Genomic DNA, 15,453 nt, shown 5'->3' on the forward strand with positions numbered 1-15,453 from the left:
CGTTCTCACTCTACAGCCCGTGCTTATACCCACTGCACTAGGTCTGCCTCTCCACCTCATCTTACCTACTGTTGGGTTCCCAGTGCCCATGGTAGAAACTTGATAAATATCTGTTGAATGAATAAATGAATGAAGGTGACATTGTTTTTATATCAGGGACTGGCTGCTCCTGGACCTGTCCAGTGGGGAAGGTACTGTAGGTGTTGGTCCTGCTGCAGATGTCCAGGGAGCAGCCAGCCTATCAGGTACAGGGCAGGAGCCAGGGGTAAGCAAAGGAATGAGCAGGAAGAGGGGAGGCAGCAGGGCTCAGTCCATGAAAGCAACTGGAGTGGTGGGCTATCCTCCACCCTGGCAAGAGGCAAGCCCAACCACACAAAATCCTGCAGGCAGCATGGATGGGGTGAACCAGCAGGCAGCAGGGTCCAGCCACTGAGATGGGTGAGGGCAGAACCCCAGTCCACAGGAGGAGCAAGCCAGGACCCTCATCCTCACACTGGGCAGGTGGCCAAGGCAGGAACTCAGGCCAAGGTTCAAGTCAGAAGCCCTGAGTGTTAGTTAGGATTAAGTTGGGTTGAGAGGAATGGACAATCCCAAATATCATTGGCTCAAACAGGGTAGAAGCTCATTTCTCTCTCATGTTAAGACACCCTGAGGGAGTCAGTCCATAGCCAACAGGGTGCTCTGTGGTACAAAGGAGATGACCAAGACAGAGAACTCAGGCCTTCCTGTCTTGTTGCTCTCCTATCCTCAAACATGACTTCCCTCCATGGCACAGAGTGACTGCTGGAACTCAGCCCTTCCAGGCTATATTCCAGGTAGCATAGGAAAGAGTACGGGAAAGAGAACACTCTTGATTTTTTTTTTTTTTGCTGGGAAAGAGTCGCCCTGAGCTAACATCTGTTGCCAATCTTCCTTTCTTTTTTCTCCTCCCCAAAGGCCCCAGTACATAGTTGTATATTCTAGTTGTAGGTCCTTCTAGTTCTTCTGTGTGAGCCACCACCACAGCATGGCTACTGACAGATAAGTGGTGTGGTTCCGCATCCGGGAACTGAACCCGGGCTGCCGAGGCAGAGCGCACTGAACTTTAACCACTAGGCCATCAGGGCTGGCTCAAGAACACTCTTCTTTTTTAGGCAGTTCCCAGAATTGTGCAGACTACTTCCCTTGCATTCTATTGGCCAGAATTGAGTCACATGACTACATCTAGCTGCAAATGATGATGGGAAATATAGTCTTCATTTCACACATCCATGGGCCCAGCTAAAAATCAGAGAGTCTGTAACTGAAGGTCAGAGAACCTGTGTCTAGCGACTCAAATTATGACATGAGGCAGAAGTCAGCAGGGGACTCACAGCTCAGGCCCAGGTGCTGGGCTGTAGCTCTTCACATCTCTGCTGCCGTAGGTCCTGGGGCCTGGGCAGGATGGGGTCATATGAGACCAGCTGTGGGGAGGGAGGAGCTGGAGAGCCTAGCCACAGGGCCCGACCTTTCGTGAGTACCTGCCACTGCAGTAACAGTGGGAATTTTGTAGCTAAACGTAGCATCAGCCCAGGAAGAAGCGCCTGTTCGTCACCAAGGACAGGCACAGACTCAAAGGCCAACGAGTGCTTGATGCTGTGAAAAGCATCCTCAAGATGAGGAGTCCAGGGCCACAGACTGCCTTTTCCCAGGAGGCAGTGAAGCGGCTGATGACAACCGCCTTTTTTTCTTTACTTTAAAAAAAATTATTAAAAGAATTTTACTATAAATAATATGAACACAGAAAAGTACACACATCATAAATGTACAGCTCAATAATTTTCACAAAAAATGAACACACCCAAGTAACCAGCACCCAGATCACGAAACAGAAGATTACAGAAGCCCAGGAGGCAGCGAGTGTCCTCTTCCAGTTACTGCCCACCCCTTCCTCCCAACTCCACCCTCCCCCCACCAACGCCCACCCCACCCCCAGCATTTTAAAAAATCTTTCCAGAGGATTCCATAGTCACTGTTGGGAATCATCGCTTTTATAACAACGGTTATCAAACTTGGCTGCGTGTTAGAATCAAGTGGGGAACATCTGCCTTTTGAGAGGAAGATGGACTGGAGACAGCAAAGAAGACAGTGGGATACAGTAGAGAAAACTGGGGGCCAGACGGGTCTGCCACCTACCAGCTGTGTGACCCTGACTGAGTTCCTTAACCTCTCTGAGCCTCATCTGTGAACTGGGAATACTGTCAGATACCCTGCAGAGTTGAGGCTGAGAGAGAGAGGATGTGAGCCCAGGCGCATGCAGGGTTGATATTTGGCAGCTACTATTGTCATTTTTATTAAAAGCGAGAGTAGCCCCAGGAAGACTGAAAGCCCTTCTTTATGCAGATGGGACCCAATCTGGGGATAGCGGATACCGGCTATATTGGTAAGAGGATCAGCAGGTTGTGTTGATGAGAAGCTGGGGTCTTTCCAGGGAGCACGGGAAAATTCTAGGGCAGTGGAGATTCCAAGCCAAAGCCGTGAGCGGCGCTGCCAGCCAGCACAGCTGCCACAGCACCAGGGACTGCAGCTGTGGATGAACTTGGGTAGGCCCAGCTTTGGCAAAGCCAGTCCTTCTCCTTCAGCAAGAACAGCAGGAAGCCGGCTGGGGGCAGGTCCTGACTCTGAGAGCTGCTTATGGAGAAAGAAGCAACCTCTGTTGAGCGCCCAACAGACACTGGCATTCATCCATTCATGCCTTTGATCCTACGAGGTGGGCACAAGCACTCCATTTAACACTCGAGGAGCCTGAGGCTTAACTCACAGAGCCCCGGTGTCTCCATGAGAGGGGGCCTGCCTCTCTGTTGGGCTACAGTGCCAGCACCCCCCGGGTGTGCTGTGTACACAAATGACTTGGGGACACTTTGATTAGATGCTCATTTCTGTATTTTTCCCAAAATGAAAAGTATACGAATTTTTAAGCCAACTACTTATTACAAGATATAATGTTCATTGTAGAACGTATAAAAAATACAGATCATCAAAATGAAAAAAAATCAAAATCTCTCATAGCCCCATCCTACAGAGATGACCACTGTCAATATTTCAGCATCTATTCTTCATACATGTGAGTTTATGTCCATGTATGTGTACATGTAGAAATTTACCAAAAAAGAGTCATATACACTCTATTAGAAAATCTGCTTTTTTTAACAATGTATAGCAGTCATATTTCGCTGTCATTGACTATTCTTCAACAACAGCGCCTCTGCATTTGAACTCCCTGGTAAAGCTTAATAAATATTGAGGTCTGGGTTCTACCTTGAGTCAAATTTAATTGGTCCAGGGTGGAGTTGGGCTCTGGGATTTTTCAAGATTCCCCAAGTGGTTCCAATGAGTAGCCAAGCTTGAGAGGCACTGTGCATCATTTTTCAATAGTGGTCTTGCAATCTATCTGCAGAAGGGATGCACTGTAATTTGATCAATCCCCTTTTCTTTTTGTGAGGAGATCAGCTCTGTGCTAACATCTGCCAATCCTCCTCTTTATTTGCTGAGGAAGACTGGCCCTGGGCTAACATCTGTGCCCATCTTCCTCTACTTTATATGGGACGCCGCCACAGCATGGCTTAACAAGCAATGCGTCGGTGCGTGCCCGGGATCCGAACCAGCGAACCCCCGGGGCCGCCACAGCGGAGTGCGCGCACTTAACCACTTGCGCCACCTGCCCAGCCCCATAATCAATCCCCTTTTCTTGGACGTTTAGGTTGGTTCCAATTTTTCATCATTAAAAACCAGGAGTTAGCTTTTTCTGTAAAGGGCCAGATAGTATACGTTCTAGCCTTTGTTGGCTATAAGGTCTCTGTTGCAACTATTTAACTCTGCCATTGTAGCGCAAAAGCAGCCACAGACAAGGCATAAATAATGAGTGTGGCTATGTTCTGACAAAACTTTATTACAAAAAAAGGTGGTGGCCACATTTAGCCTGTGGGCCATAGTTTCCTGACCCCTGTTATAAACAGTGCTGTAGTGAGCATCCTTGGAGAGCTGAACCTTCTAGTATGAAATGATCATTTTCTTGGGACAATGATTTTATATTGTTTATTTTTAGAAGTAAGACGCTTTTTCAAATGAAACTTTGACTAGAACTCATGTGAACAACATATAAGAGGGGAATTTTGTTACCTAAATATATTTATAAATTCAAATGTACATTTCATTTTTAGAAAGTCAGTTAGGAGTTGTAGATGATGGTTGCAGTTTTTTGTTTTGTTTTTTTAATCAGCCTCAGCACCTGCAGCATTCAAATCAAAGTATTGCAGAACCAACAAAACATCTCTGTGGAATCCTAGTGTTCCATAAGGAACACAGTTTGAAAAACATTGCAATAAGATAAGTTCCTGGAAATGTAATTGCTGGAGCAAAGGGCCTGATCCCTCCCCCTTTTTTTTTTGCTGAGCAAGATTGGTCCTGGGCTAACATTCATGCCCATCTTCCTCTACTTTATATGTGGGACACCACCACAGCATGGCTTGATAAGTGGTGCATAGGTCTGTGCCTGGGATCCAAACCCACAAACCCCAGGCTGCCAAAGTGGAGCGTGCGAAATTAACCACTACGCCACCAGGCCAGCCCCAACCTAAACCTTTTTAAAGCAGCTTATGTGTGCTGTCAAATGGCCCTGCAGAAAGGGAGAGAGAACAAAAGCACATTTCTAACATTCAAATGAGTGTGAACATCTTCCTGTTGTCCACTTGGCCTTGATGGGTGAATGTTCTGGACACCGGTTCCTAGAGTGATGTGAACTATTTCCTTCCCCGTCTCATCCCTTACAACAACTGCTGGAAGTTTCTCCAAGATTCTCACATTGCACATGTTCAATACAGCTTTCAGCAACATCAATAGCATGATCATTTTCTTCTGGATTCAAGAACTTTCGCAAAGCGACTCCCAGCATGATATCAGGTGAATTAGACAGGACTCTTTTGTGTAAGAGGTGGGTTAAGCCATAAAGAGGGATGTAGTGGTTTATGCTACCAGACTATGAGAGTTCAGAGTTCTAACGACTGGGACTTGATTTCTCTCGTACCTATTAAGCAGTTGCTCCCCAATCCCTTCTCCCCGCAGCCCCTGGCAACCACCAATCTGCCTTTTGTCTCTATGGATTTTCCTATTCTGGGTGTGGCATATAAATGGAATCACATGATACATGACCTTTTATATCTGACTTCTTGCTCTCAGCATACTGTTTTTGAGGTTCATCCATATAGTATGTTCAAGCATATTGAGGTTCAAGCATGTCCGAGTACTTCATTCCTTTTTATGAATAATATCCCATTGTATGGCTACACCACATGTTGCTTGTCCATTCATCTGTTGATGGACATGTGGGCTGTTTCCACCTTTCGGCTATTGTGAACCGTGCTATGAACCTGCGTGTACGTGTATTTGTACCAGCTTTCAATTCTTTTAGTTATAATCCTGGGGGTGGAATTGCTCATCATTACCTTTTGCCTGGTCAGTTGCAGTAGCTTCCAAATGGGCCTGCATATGGTTGCAAGGGTGATCACTTTCCTCTCTTTTTCAAAAATATTATTTTTATTCTTATAGAAACTATGCATCTGTCAATTTTTGAAAAATACAGAAAAGAGGTTTTTTTTTTTAATCCAGGGGACTATAAATGCCTCCCTGATGACTTGGATAAAGACTCTAGTGTCCTTGTGCACGCCCACTTCTCTTCTGACACCCTCCCGCACTGCCTCCCCACCCCTGGGTCCCTGCGACTACAGCCATGGGCTCCTCCAGGCCTCTGAGCCGTCAGGCCTCTGAGCTGTAGCAGATGCTCTTCTCACTGCGACCGCCCTTCCTGACCTTCTTGCCTGCATTCTCCCACTTACCTTTTCCACTTCAGCTCTCTTTGCCGCTGTTCCCCTAGGTTGTCACACATACCTGCAAGTAGGCGAGCTCACTGTGCCCGGGACAGTGGGAAAGGGAAGCTGAGCCATGCCGGGTGCTGTTGGGTTCCTCTGCTTGACCCTAAAGCTGCGTTGATCCAACCTCTCACGTCTCCGCCTCTCCTGTATGCCCCACAGCGTCTGAGCTAAATGGAACCACCATCTTCCCCGAGCCTTGTCATTAGGGGTTGGCATTTGCTACATTCCCCTGTTGTGAGGACTGGCAGCGAGGCTGGTGCACACATGGGCAACCCAGAAGGATCTTTCACTTCCTTTTTCCTTCCTCCAGGCTTGTTCTTTCAACTTGAGAAGCCAGATGCTTTGGAGCTTAATTATACACTGCAGTTGGAAGCATAGAATGTCAGAGCTGAAAAGGAAGAACTTGATTATAAATAATAGCTACCAGCATTTATTGAACACTTACTCTGTGCCAGGAAATGTGCCAGGCCTGTTTCCAGGCATTACCTCATTTAACCTTCCCAACAATTCTAGGAGGCAGGTACCATCCTCACCCCTGTTCTGCAGGGAAGGAAACTGAGGCTTTGGGGAGATTACAGGGCGTTTCCCAAACTGTGCTGAGTGGTACATAGTGGCAAACAATATTAGTCGGTGTTAGTTAAATGCTGCATTCTGCATCCCCGCTGGGAAATTCACAATGCACACCAACACACTAAAGGCCCTGAGAAGTCCTGTAGCAAAGAAACCTTTTAGGTCAGTGTCACTTCTGTTGAGCGTGATTTGGGGACTGCAGATGTTAACCATGCTCCTCATTTTATAGATGGGGTAATGGAGGCCTGGCCAGTGCTTTAGATACAGACGACACACGGATCTCGGGCCCCATGCTCTCTGCACCCCACAGGAAACACAGAGCAGAGGAAGGCAGACTACGGCCCATCTGGCCCACTACCTGTTTTCGTAAATAAAGTTTTATTGAAGATGATCTATTCCAGCTCCCTTGATTTACAAATAAGCCAACTGAGGTCCAGAGAGGATGGCTGACTTGTCCAAGGTCACACAGCCAATTAGGGGCAGAGGCAAAAATAGAGGCCAAATCTCCAAAATCCAGGTATTCTCCAAAACACAAATCAGATAGGTGGCAGGAGTTGGGGTGTGAAGCTCCACGATCCTTGTGACACGTGTCTCATTCTCCATTGCGTGGTACTTACCCAGGCACTGCCCCTTGTCTCCTGCTGCACAGACACCTCCGAGGCATTTCTCCTGCTGTTTTGGGTAAAGCCACCTTGGCCTAAACTGCCTGGGGGCCTCCTCAGCTCCACCTTGGGTGGGTGAACAGAGCAGGGGCCAACACTGAGGTCCCTTAGGGGGCAAAGGTTGAACAGGGCAATCCATGTTTATTTCAATTCTGTACCAGCTGCAGTAAAACGTTATTAACTTCCCTTCTGCCAATGTGAAGCGTGAGATCATTTGGATGGGAACCGACAGAAGGCAACCTTTGCCCACTCCAGGAAGAGCTTGCCAAACAAATGAATCGCGTCAACAGGATCCTAGGGGAGTTGTTTGAAACCACTTCAGAAAATAAATTATGTTCAAGGGCTCTTGGGCCTCCCTGAAGTATGTTGTCATACAATGCTCATCTATTTACATTTTTCATGTGTGTGTACAGTTGAATACGCAAATAAAATCATTCTTATCTTGTCATTAAAATGGCTCACGCATAGAGCACTTTTTAACCTCGTTTGAAATGTGAACAATTTAAAATAGCTGCAGATTTCAACATTTTAGTTCAGACAGGTCCATCTAGCAAGTGGTACTAATTAAAGAGGTTTTATTCATCTCTGAATCTAGGGGAGGGAGGCGTCTTACTGACCCCAGATTGCCAAGGCATGCCGGAGAGCTAAACGTTCATCTAGAAACAGCTGCAGGGATGTAGGGCATAAATGGTGGCCTCTGGGTGGAGGCTCTTCCTGGGGCAGCCAGACTGCCCAGATGGCCTTTCTAGAGCTGGGAGATGCAGACTTGTCACCGAGGTGGAGGGTAAAAATAGTCCTGTGTGGGTGGCAGCTGGGCCCAGAGGCACCAGCTTCCTCTTCTCTGGAGTGGGAAGGCAGCCCAGTTGACGGGCACCTTCTTAGGGTCCTAAGACCCCTCCCACGCCCTGGGGGCTGGGGGTCTTTCACTAACAATGAAGCACCCCTCCCCCGCCACACACAAAGTGCTGGAAAGAACTTGGGCTAGGGTATAAGGTAGCTAAGGGCTTAAATCCTGGCCATGCTGGTTCCCTGCTCTGCGACCTCAGGTAAGATTTTTCTCCTTTCTGAGCCTCCATTTGCTCGTCTGTCAAATGGGGCTAATGATTTCTATCAGGCTTGCTGTGAAGATTAAATAATGAGCTAGCTGACAGGTTTCACTCTGCGACTCCCTGTTCTATCCCGCTCCCTTCTACCAGTTGCTCACTTTCTAGCACATTCTTCAAGAGTGGCTCTGAGTCAAGTCAACTGCATGTCATGAGGACACTCAAGCAGCCCTGGGGAGGGCCTACACAGCCAGGAACTGAGGCCTTGAGACAACAGCTGTGCCAGGGAGTCCCCTTGGAAGCCAGTCCTCTACCCCCAGTCAGGGCATCTGAGGACTGTGGCCGAGGTGCGGCCTCCACCTTGACTGTATAACCTCACGTGATTTTCGCAGGGGGGATGCAGGATGCAGTGTTTAGCAACAGGACTCTGTAGCAAATTTAGCAAACATTTATTATCTCACACAGTTTCTGAGGACCAGGAATCCGGAAGCAGCTTAGCTGGGTGCACCAATAAATAACAAATACACTTACCTTTCAGGGTTATTATAAGAATTAAGAGCTAATGCACATCAAACAGCAACCAGACTTGCTGGGACCGGTGGCTCTAGAAAAGGCAGACAGAAGCAGCAGAAGAGGGGAGCACTGGACAGCAGCATCTGGCTGGGTCCAGACCAGGCAGGCCTGAACTCTGGGGAAGAGTCTGAACATACAAATAGACAGTGGCCAGACCATCTATAAAAGCAGAATTCTGACCCGCTACCTGCAGCAATGGCCCAGGAAGCCAAACCAGAACTCCTGTAGCAATCAGCCCCAAACGGCCAAGACTTGATCAATAACTGACAGCTTCCCTAATTTTGCCCCCACTTCCAACACAGGATGAACTGAGAAAGTTAAATATGCTCCTCTAACCGATCACATAGGATGCCCCACTTCTAGTTAGCCCACCTCCAGCTTTCCCCTACCAACAGCCTCCCATCAGGGCACACCCGAAGCCTTCCCTTTTCCCTCTATAAAGCTTTCCCACTCCTCTGCCTGCCTTTGAGTTTCTGCCAAACTCAAGTGATGATGGCTGACTCCTCTGCTGTAGCAGGCTCTGAATTGTTCTCATTTTGGTGGTCTTTGTTTATTTCCACAAGCCTAAGTTCTTGCTCTCCCTTCCTGCTCGAAGGTCATAGACAACATTTTCCTCTCCTCCCAGGTACCCAGAGAAACCAGCTCAGGGATGTTGGAAGCGGGCGGGACAAGAATTATCAAGAGCATAGCTTTGGAACAGGACAGATCTGGGCTCAAATTCTGGCTCTGATGCTTAACTAGCTGTGTGGTCTTGAGTAAGTCAATTAACCACTCTGAGCCTCTGTTTCTTCATGTCCAGGGGACAATCCAGCGGAACCCCAGGGCTGGTGTAAGAATTCAGTGAGGTAAGATATTTAATGCACTGAGCACAGAGTAGGCAGTTAATAAAGGAAAGCCAACCATCAGTCTCCTCGAAGCCTCTTGCTGGAGGAGGCAGGTCCCTGTACCACATCTTTCTGTGCAGCAGACAGCCTGACCTCAGCCGGATGGAGTCAAGGGCATGGGCTCCACGTCCAGGGTATATCAAAGGTCAGGGGTTGGTCTCAGGAGAAGGATGGACGAAGGACATGACCAAGCACTCCTCCAAAGAAACCCAACAGGTTGGAAGCGGAGGACGAAATATCCAGGCTGGACCCGTGTTGTCTCTCTCTTCTATCCTGGCTCTGAGGGGGGTCAGGGCAGGAAGACTCCTGCCCAGAAACCTCTGGGTGCCCTTGTGTCAGGATGCTTTCCCAGGAATGAGGAGGGGAACCGGTCTCTTTCCAATCTCTCCTATGTGTCTGTGTGTGTGTATTTATGTGTGTGAGTCAGTTTCTTCATCTTGAAAATGAGAATTTTAATAGCTTCTCAGGACACACACACACACACACACACACACACGAATTAGTGTTCAGCTAATGGTGAGGAGGTGGCTTTGAGATGCTGGCATGCTGGGGATATCCTGAATCCCCTCACTCCAAATTGCCAAGCCCTTTCCATGCACTTTTCTCTCCCTCCACTTCCACCACCAGAATCCAAGCCACCAGCCGGAGTCCTTTGCCTGGACTATTGCAAAGACTCCTAAATGCTTTCCTTCCTTCCCCACAACAGTCAAAGAACGCAAATTAACACAAGGATGAGAAACCATCCCCCACCCCGTGAACTCAGGCAAAGATTTTTAAAACAGTCAATAATCAGGATTGAGGGCAATGCCCCCCATCCCCACAGGGCAGGAGTGTAAACTGGTACATCTGGAGAGCAGTTTGGAGGGATGTAAGTTTTTGATTCTGTGGGTCCATTTTTCAAAATATAATCTAACTTAAAAATTACAGTTTCTGCGCAAAGACTTTGTTACAAGGCTCTTTATGGTAATATTGTTTCTGATGCCAAAAGAAAAAAAAAAGGAAACAACTCAAATATCCAAAAATAGAGACCTTGGTTAAGTAAATTGTAGTAGTCTATACTTTGAAATATCATTCCTTCACTAAAAATGCAGATCAGTAGTTCTCAAAGTGTGGTCCCGGAAAATCAGCATCCTCTGGGAATATGTTAGAAATGCACATTCTGGGGCCCCACCCCAGACCTATTGATTCAGAAACCCTGGGCTGGGCCCAAGAATCTGGGTTTCAACAAGTCCTCCAGGCAATTCAAAACCACCGTTGATGGATAGTTACCACTACGAAAAGATACACTGTTAAATGACTAAGGGTTACAAAACAACATGTACAAGACTATGTATGAACACTGCATCCCTATTTGAGTATACGTATACAAAGAGAGACACACAGCAAGGCCGGGAAGATTTTGTACCCAGGTGGTAACATCGACACTCTCTGGGTGGTAGGATTATGAGGTTTTAGTTAGCTGTTTTCATTTTGCTAATCCACACTTTCTAACTAGTTTACAATAACGTGTTTTTATAAAAAGGAATGGAGAAAAAAACCAATAACATTTTTTAAATTAAATGAAAAATCAAATAGGGGCAGGGTGGGGGTGGGTGGGACGGAGGCAGAGAGCACTCCTCACCCCACAGCCTTCAGTGGGGTGGCGGCTGGGGAGCTGGGAGGATCGGGTGGGTGCGTGGCGGCTCCGGCGCCCAGGGCCGCGGCCCAGCGGAGAGGGGCGAAGGGGAAAGGGAAGGCAGCGCTGGGGTCACAGCGAGTCCTCTGATGTCTAGGAAGGCTTGCCAGGACTTAAATAAAGAGCAGAGAAGAGATTTAGAGCAGACTTCAGGAAGAATTTAACTGCTAAGAGCACCTAATGCCAGAATGGACGCCTTGGAGAGATTTTCCAGCCTGGAACAGTGCGCGGCCGCCCGGAGGGTGTCGAGCTTCGCCAGCCCCAGGGCGATGCTTCCCGGATCTCCCGATCTTTTCCAGCCCTGGGACTCCCGGGAGCTGCGCTCGCGGCGGGATTCCGGCTCTCCAGAGACGGGGCGGGGCCTGGGTGGGGGAGAGGAGGAGGCAGGAGAGGAGGCGGGGCTGTTGCTAGGGGAGGGCCGGCGTGGCGGGCGAGGAGCGCAGCCCTAGACCGCGACGCGCGCACCGCTCTCCGGCTCCAGCTCGCGCGCAGCCTGTTGCTCGCTCCTCCGGGCCGCCGCTTCCCGCCCAGAGCCCAGGGACAGGCGGCCCGAGGGGGTGCTAGCGCGCGGGCAGCCTCCCGCCTTCCTCCTCTCCCGCGCACAAGTAGACCCGAGCGCCTCCGAGAGTGCGGGAACCGGCGAGCCTCCTCGTGCGCCCCGGACCGCGCGCCCAGGCCCCGGGCGCCGAGCGGCGATGAACGCGACCTTCCTGAACCACAGCGGCCTGGAGGCGGCGGGCGACGGCGGCGGGGCCGCCCTGGGGAACCGCAGCCACGGGCTGGGCACGTGGCTGGGCTGCTGCCCGGGGGGCGCGCCCCTGACCTCCAGCGACGGGGTCCCAGCGGGGCTGGCGCCCGACGAGCGCAGCCTGTGGGTGTCGCGCGTGGCGCAGATCGCTGTGCTCTGCGTGCTGTCGCTCACCGTGGTCTTCGGCGTTTTCTTCCTGGGCTGCAACCTGCTCATCAAGTCCGAGAGCATGATCAACTTTCTGATGCAGGAGCGCCGGCCCTCCAAGGACGTGGGCGCCGCCATCCTGGGGCTGTACTGAGCGCGCCTCGGCCCGCCCTCGCCAGCGTGGCTGGAAGGAGACGGAGAAGGGAGAACAGGACCCTCGTCCCCCTCCCCGGGCTCTGCCGCCGCCTCCAGGCGCGCAGCGCGAGGGGCAGCGACGTGCCTTGGGGCGCCCGGGCCGGGACACTGCGGGACTCAGGCGGCGGCGCGGGAAGGGACTTCCACACCCGGCTCGGTCCTGTGTGCGCTTCAGCGTTGGGGGTGGGAGGGTAGAGGATGGGGTTCTTAACTGTTTTTCAAAAAGGAAGTTCGAGGCAGGGTGGGAGAGGCTGTGGGATGCAACTTGGGGCTGAGGTCACTGGCGTAGGAGTTTTGTGTGTAAGTAGGTGGGGTGATGTGGGGGCGAGTTACAAGCGGGGTGTGTGTGGGGGGGGGGGAGTTGTTGAGGAATCCGAGTCGCTGAGCTTGCTGGCCTGATTTTGCGTTTGAAAAGAAATCTTGTAATAAAACTGCAGCCGTCGGGCTTCTGGCAGCTTCCCACCCGCACCACTGTGGGTGTGTGTGTTGGGATGTGTGTTGGCGGGGGCGAGCGGGCAGTGTGTACTCTAGCCGCAAGCGCTTGAAGCCGGTCACCAGACGCCTGTTCGCAGGACTGGGGAGCCCTCGGGGCAGGTCGCGGGCTCCTGAGGCCGTAGCCTGGGAGGGGAAAAGGAATCATTTTCTACGCGGACAGCCACGGAGGCAGGTCCTGCAGGGCGGCCGGACAGCTGGTGAGATTGATTAAATCATTGGGAAATTTGAATCTATTTCATGAGATGGAAAAAAAAAAAATCAGTGACTTGAGTCCCACAGGGGGAAAACAGCAAAATTAATACATCAGGACAGTGAACAAATAAAATTTAATTAGAGGAAGGAGGACGACTAGATCTAGTTAGAAATTTAATTATAGGGCCAAAAGCCCCATCTAAAGGCTTGTTTTGACCACGCTCCCCCCTTGTTGAGAGTAGGCGAGTGGATTCCGAAGGTGCCGCCTTGCTGCATCCCAGAGTCGGGGGATGGAAGCTTGGGAGAGGGCTTTGTGGTGTGAAGGACCCAGGATGTTTAATTTGGAGGAAATGGCTTCCAAATGCAGCTGTGTTCAGGGAATTTGGAAGCTCCCGTTACGGGCTGCCCCCCTGCTGCCCGGAACCCCGGCACCTCTCTAGGTGCAGAATTTCTTTAAAGCGGTGTAAGCAGTAAGAGCCTCGGCATTCAGTGGCCAAGGGGGAGTGGGTGGCTCTGCTGTCTGCAAGTGTCTGGTCTCCGGGAAAGATGAAACTGGGAGGTGGGGGGACAGGAAGAGAGATAGCTGGGCTTTGTAGCAGATGTCCCTCCCCCTTACCCTAGTGCCAACCCCATTCAGGAACCTGGTGCTTGGAAGATTTGAGGGGGAGGGCTCTGATGGCTTTCTCCCCCTCTTCTCTCTTTTGCCTTGGGTGAAAGTGAAGGTGAATGAGAAGAAAGATGGCTGATGCCTCACTTGGCTTTGGGCAGAGAAGTGGGGGGAACAATATCTCATGTCTTCAGCACTAGTTCCATACAGGAGTGGGGGCAGTAGCTCCACAAAAGCATAGATGGTCACTGACTATGAAGGATCCAGAATCTTCTTAGCTCCTGAGCCCTCCTGTGTGGTCAGAATCATCATCATCAGGATGTGTTACCTCTCACCCCACCCCCACCCCCATCTCAGACCTGGGAGAGTTCATCCAGTTAATCAGGCCAGGTCAGGGAAGGCCAGAGGCCACAGACGACTTGTAAAGTGTCTGTGGACAATGTCCCGTTGATGGTTTGCTGTGACTTGCAGGTAGCCCAGCCTGATCTGGGGAGAGCAGTCTTTAAGGATGTGGGAAACCTGGATATCTGGCTTCGTGTAGCACAGGTGCCTGGAGCCTGGGCTGACCCAGTGGCCTGGAGAATGCAGCTCAGACAGCTGCAGGTGTTTATGTAAAACCCCAAATGACTGGAAAACCGGAGTTTCAGGAGGAACACAGGCTTAGACACTGTTTTCTGGCTGACCAAGTTAGAGTGAACACTATGAGAACTTTCCTCTAATAGAATGGATCAGCTACTAATTGTGATGGGGCAAGAGGAGGGGATTCAAGAGTTAAGTTTCCTGAATTTGCTGAAAAAGGAAAGCCTCAGTGGGGAAGTTTTGCAGGATTTTCTCACTGTAAAAAAGAAAAAGGACAATGAAGATGTCTGTTTACTAACATGCATGTTTGTGCCCTTCTCCCATGACTAGTGCACCCACGTGTACAAGTATGCACACATGGGCACACTCATGGGCACTGTGCACGAGTGTACACTCACACATGCAGGCACACGCAAGGTAGGCTCAAGCCGCAAGGAGGAAAACAGCAAGTGTGAGTGGGGTCCTGGGAAGGCGTGGAGGGTGCGATCGCAGTTATAGCCCATCTTAGTTCTCCCTGAAGCCCTGATGTCCTGCAGTGTGTTTACCGAGCTGCCTTACATAAACCGTGGGGGTGGGGTGGGAACACTGAGTTACATAAGGGCCGATGAGACATAGTGCTCCAGGGGAAAGGCGAGACTGGATCAGAATCCTGAGCCTGGGGCCTTGGGTGGAGGATGGAGAAGGGGGCTGGTTCTCAAAAGCGCCCCTCACCCCCGACTGCGTGGCCAGCAGTGGACAGAGCGCTTCCTACAAGGTCTGCCCTGAATGCAGGGGCCAAATCTCTGAAGGTCCTGGGTTCGGAAGAGAAGACCTGGGACCCTGGTCTTTGAAGTCCTAGCTGCCCTGCTTTCTAGATCTGTGACTCTGGGGAAGTCACTCAACCTCTTTGTGCCTCAGTTTCCTCATCTATAAAAGGGAAGCAACGGAACCCATAGCTCCCATGAGATGATGTGTGTAAAGCAGTCAACACAATGCCTGACATGCAATAGACACTGAATAAAGATGATTATTGTTATTTTTGTTAATTGTATGAATTCTTTCCCAGCAAAATATATTTGGTTCTCTGAAATGGGTTCCCTGGACAGAAAAATAGTAATTCATATTTGCGAAGCATTTTGTAGTTTTCAAAGCACTTTCATAAGCAGGATGAAAAAAATGTATTGAGTGTCTAACGTGCCAAGCCCTGAGGTCCCCCCTT

General features: G+C 50.1%; 1 protein-coding gene across 1 annotated transcript; it reads left to right on the forward strand.

Annotated features, from left to right (window-relative positions):
• The first annotated feature begins 11,769 nt into the window (after positions 1 to 11,769).
• Positions 11,770 to 12,680, forward strand: RPRML (reprimo like). The gene has a single exon (XM_058561260.1). It carries the CDS (start codon positions 11,988 to 11,990, stop codon positions 12,339 to 12,341), a length of 354 nt encoding a protein of 117 aa, XP_058417243.1. The 5' UTR covers positions 11,770 to 11,987; the 3' UTR covers positions 12,342 to 12,680.
• The last annotated feature ends 2,773 nt before the right edge of the window (positions 12,681 to 15,453 follow it).

The sequence above is a fragment of the Diceros bicornis genome, chromosome 18 (assembly GCF_020826845.1).
Source record: "Diceros bicornis minor isolate mBicDic1 chromosome 18, mDicBic1.mat.cur, whole genome shotgun sequence".
In the NCBI taxonomy this organism is placed as follows: domain Eukaryota; kingdom Metazoa; phylum Chordata; class Mammalia; order Perissodactyla; family Rhinocerotidae; genus Diceros; species Diceros bicornis.

Bases quoted from the DNA above. Each gene is read 5' to 3' on its own strand.
- RPRML (XM_058561260.1), top strand. From the start codon at position 11,988: ATGAACGCGACCTTCCTGAACCACAGCGGCCTGGAGGCGGCGGGCGAC.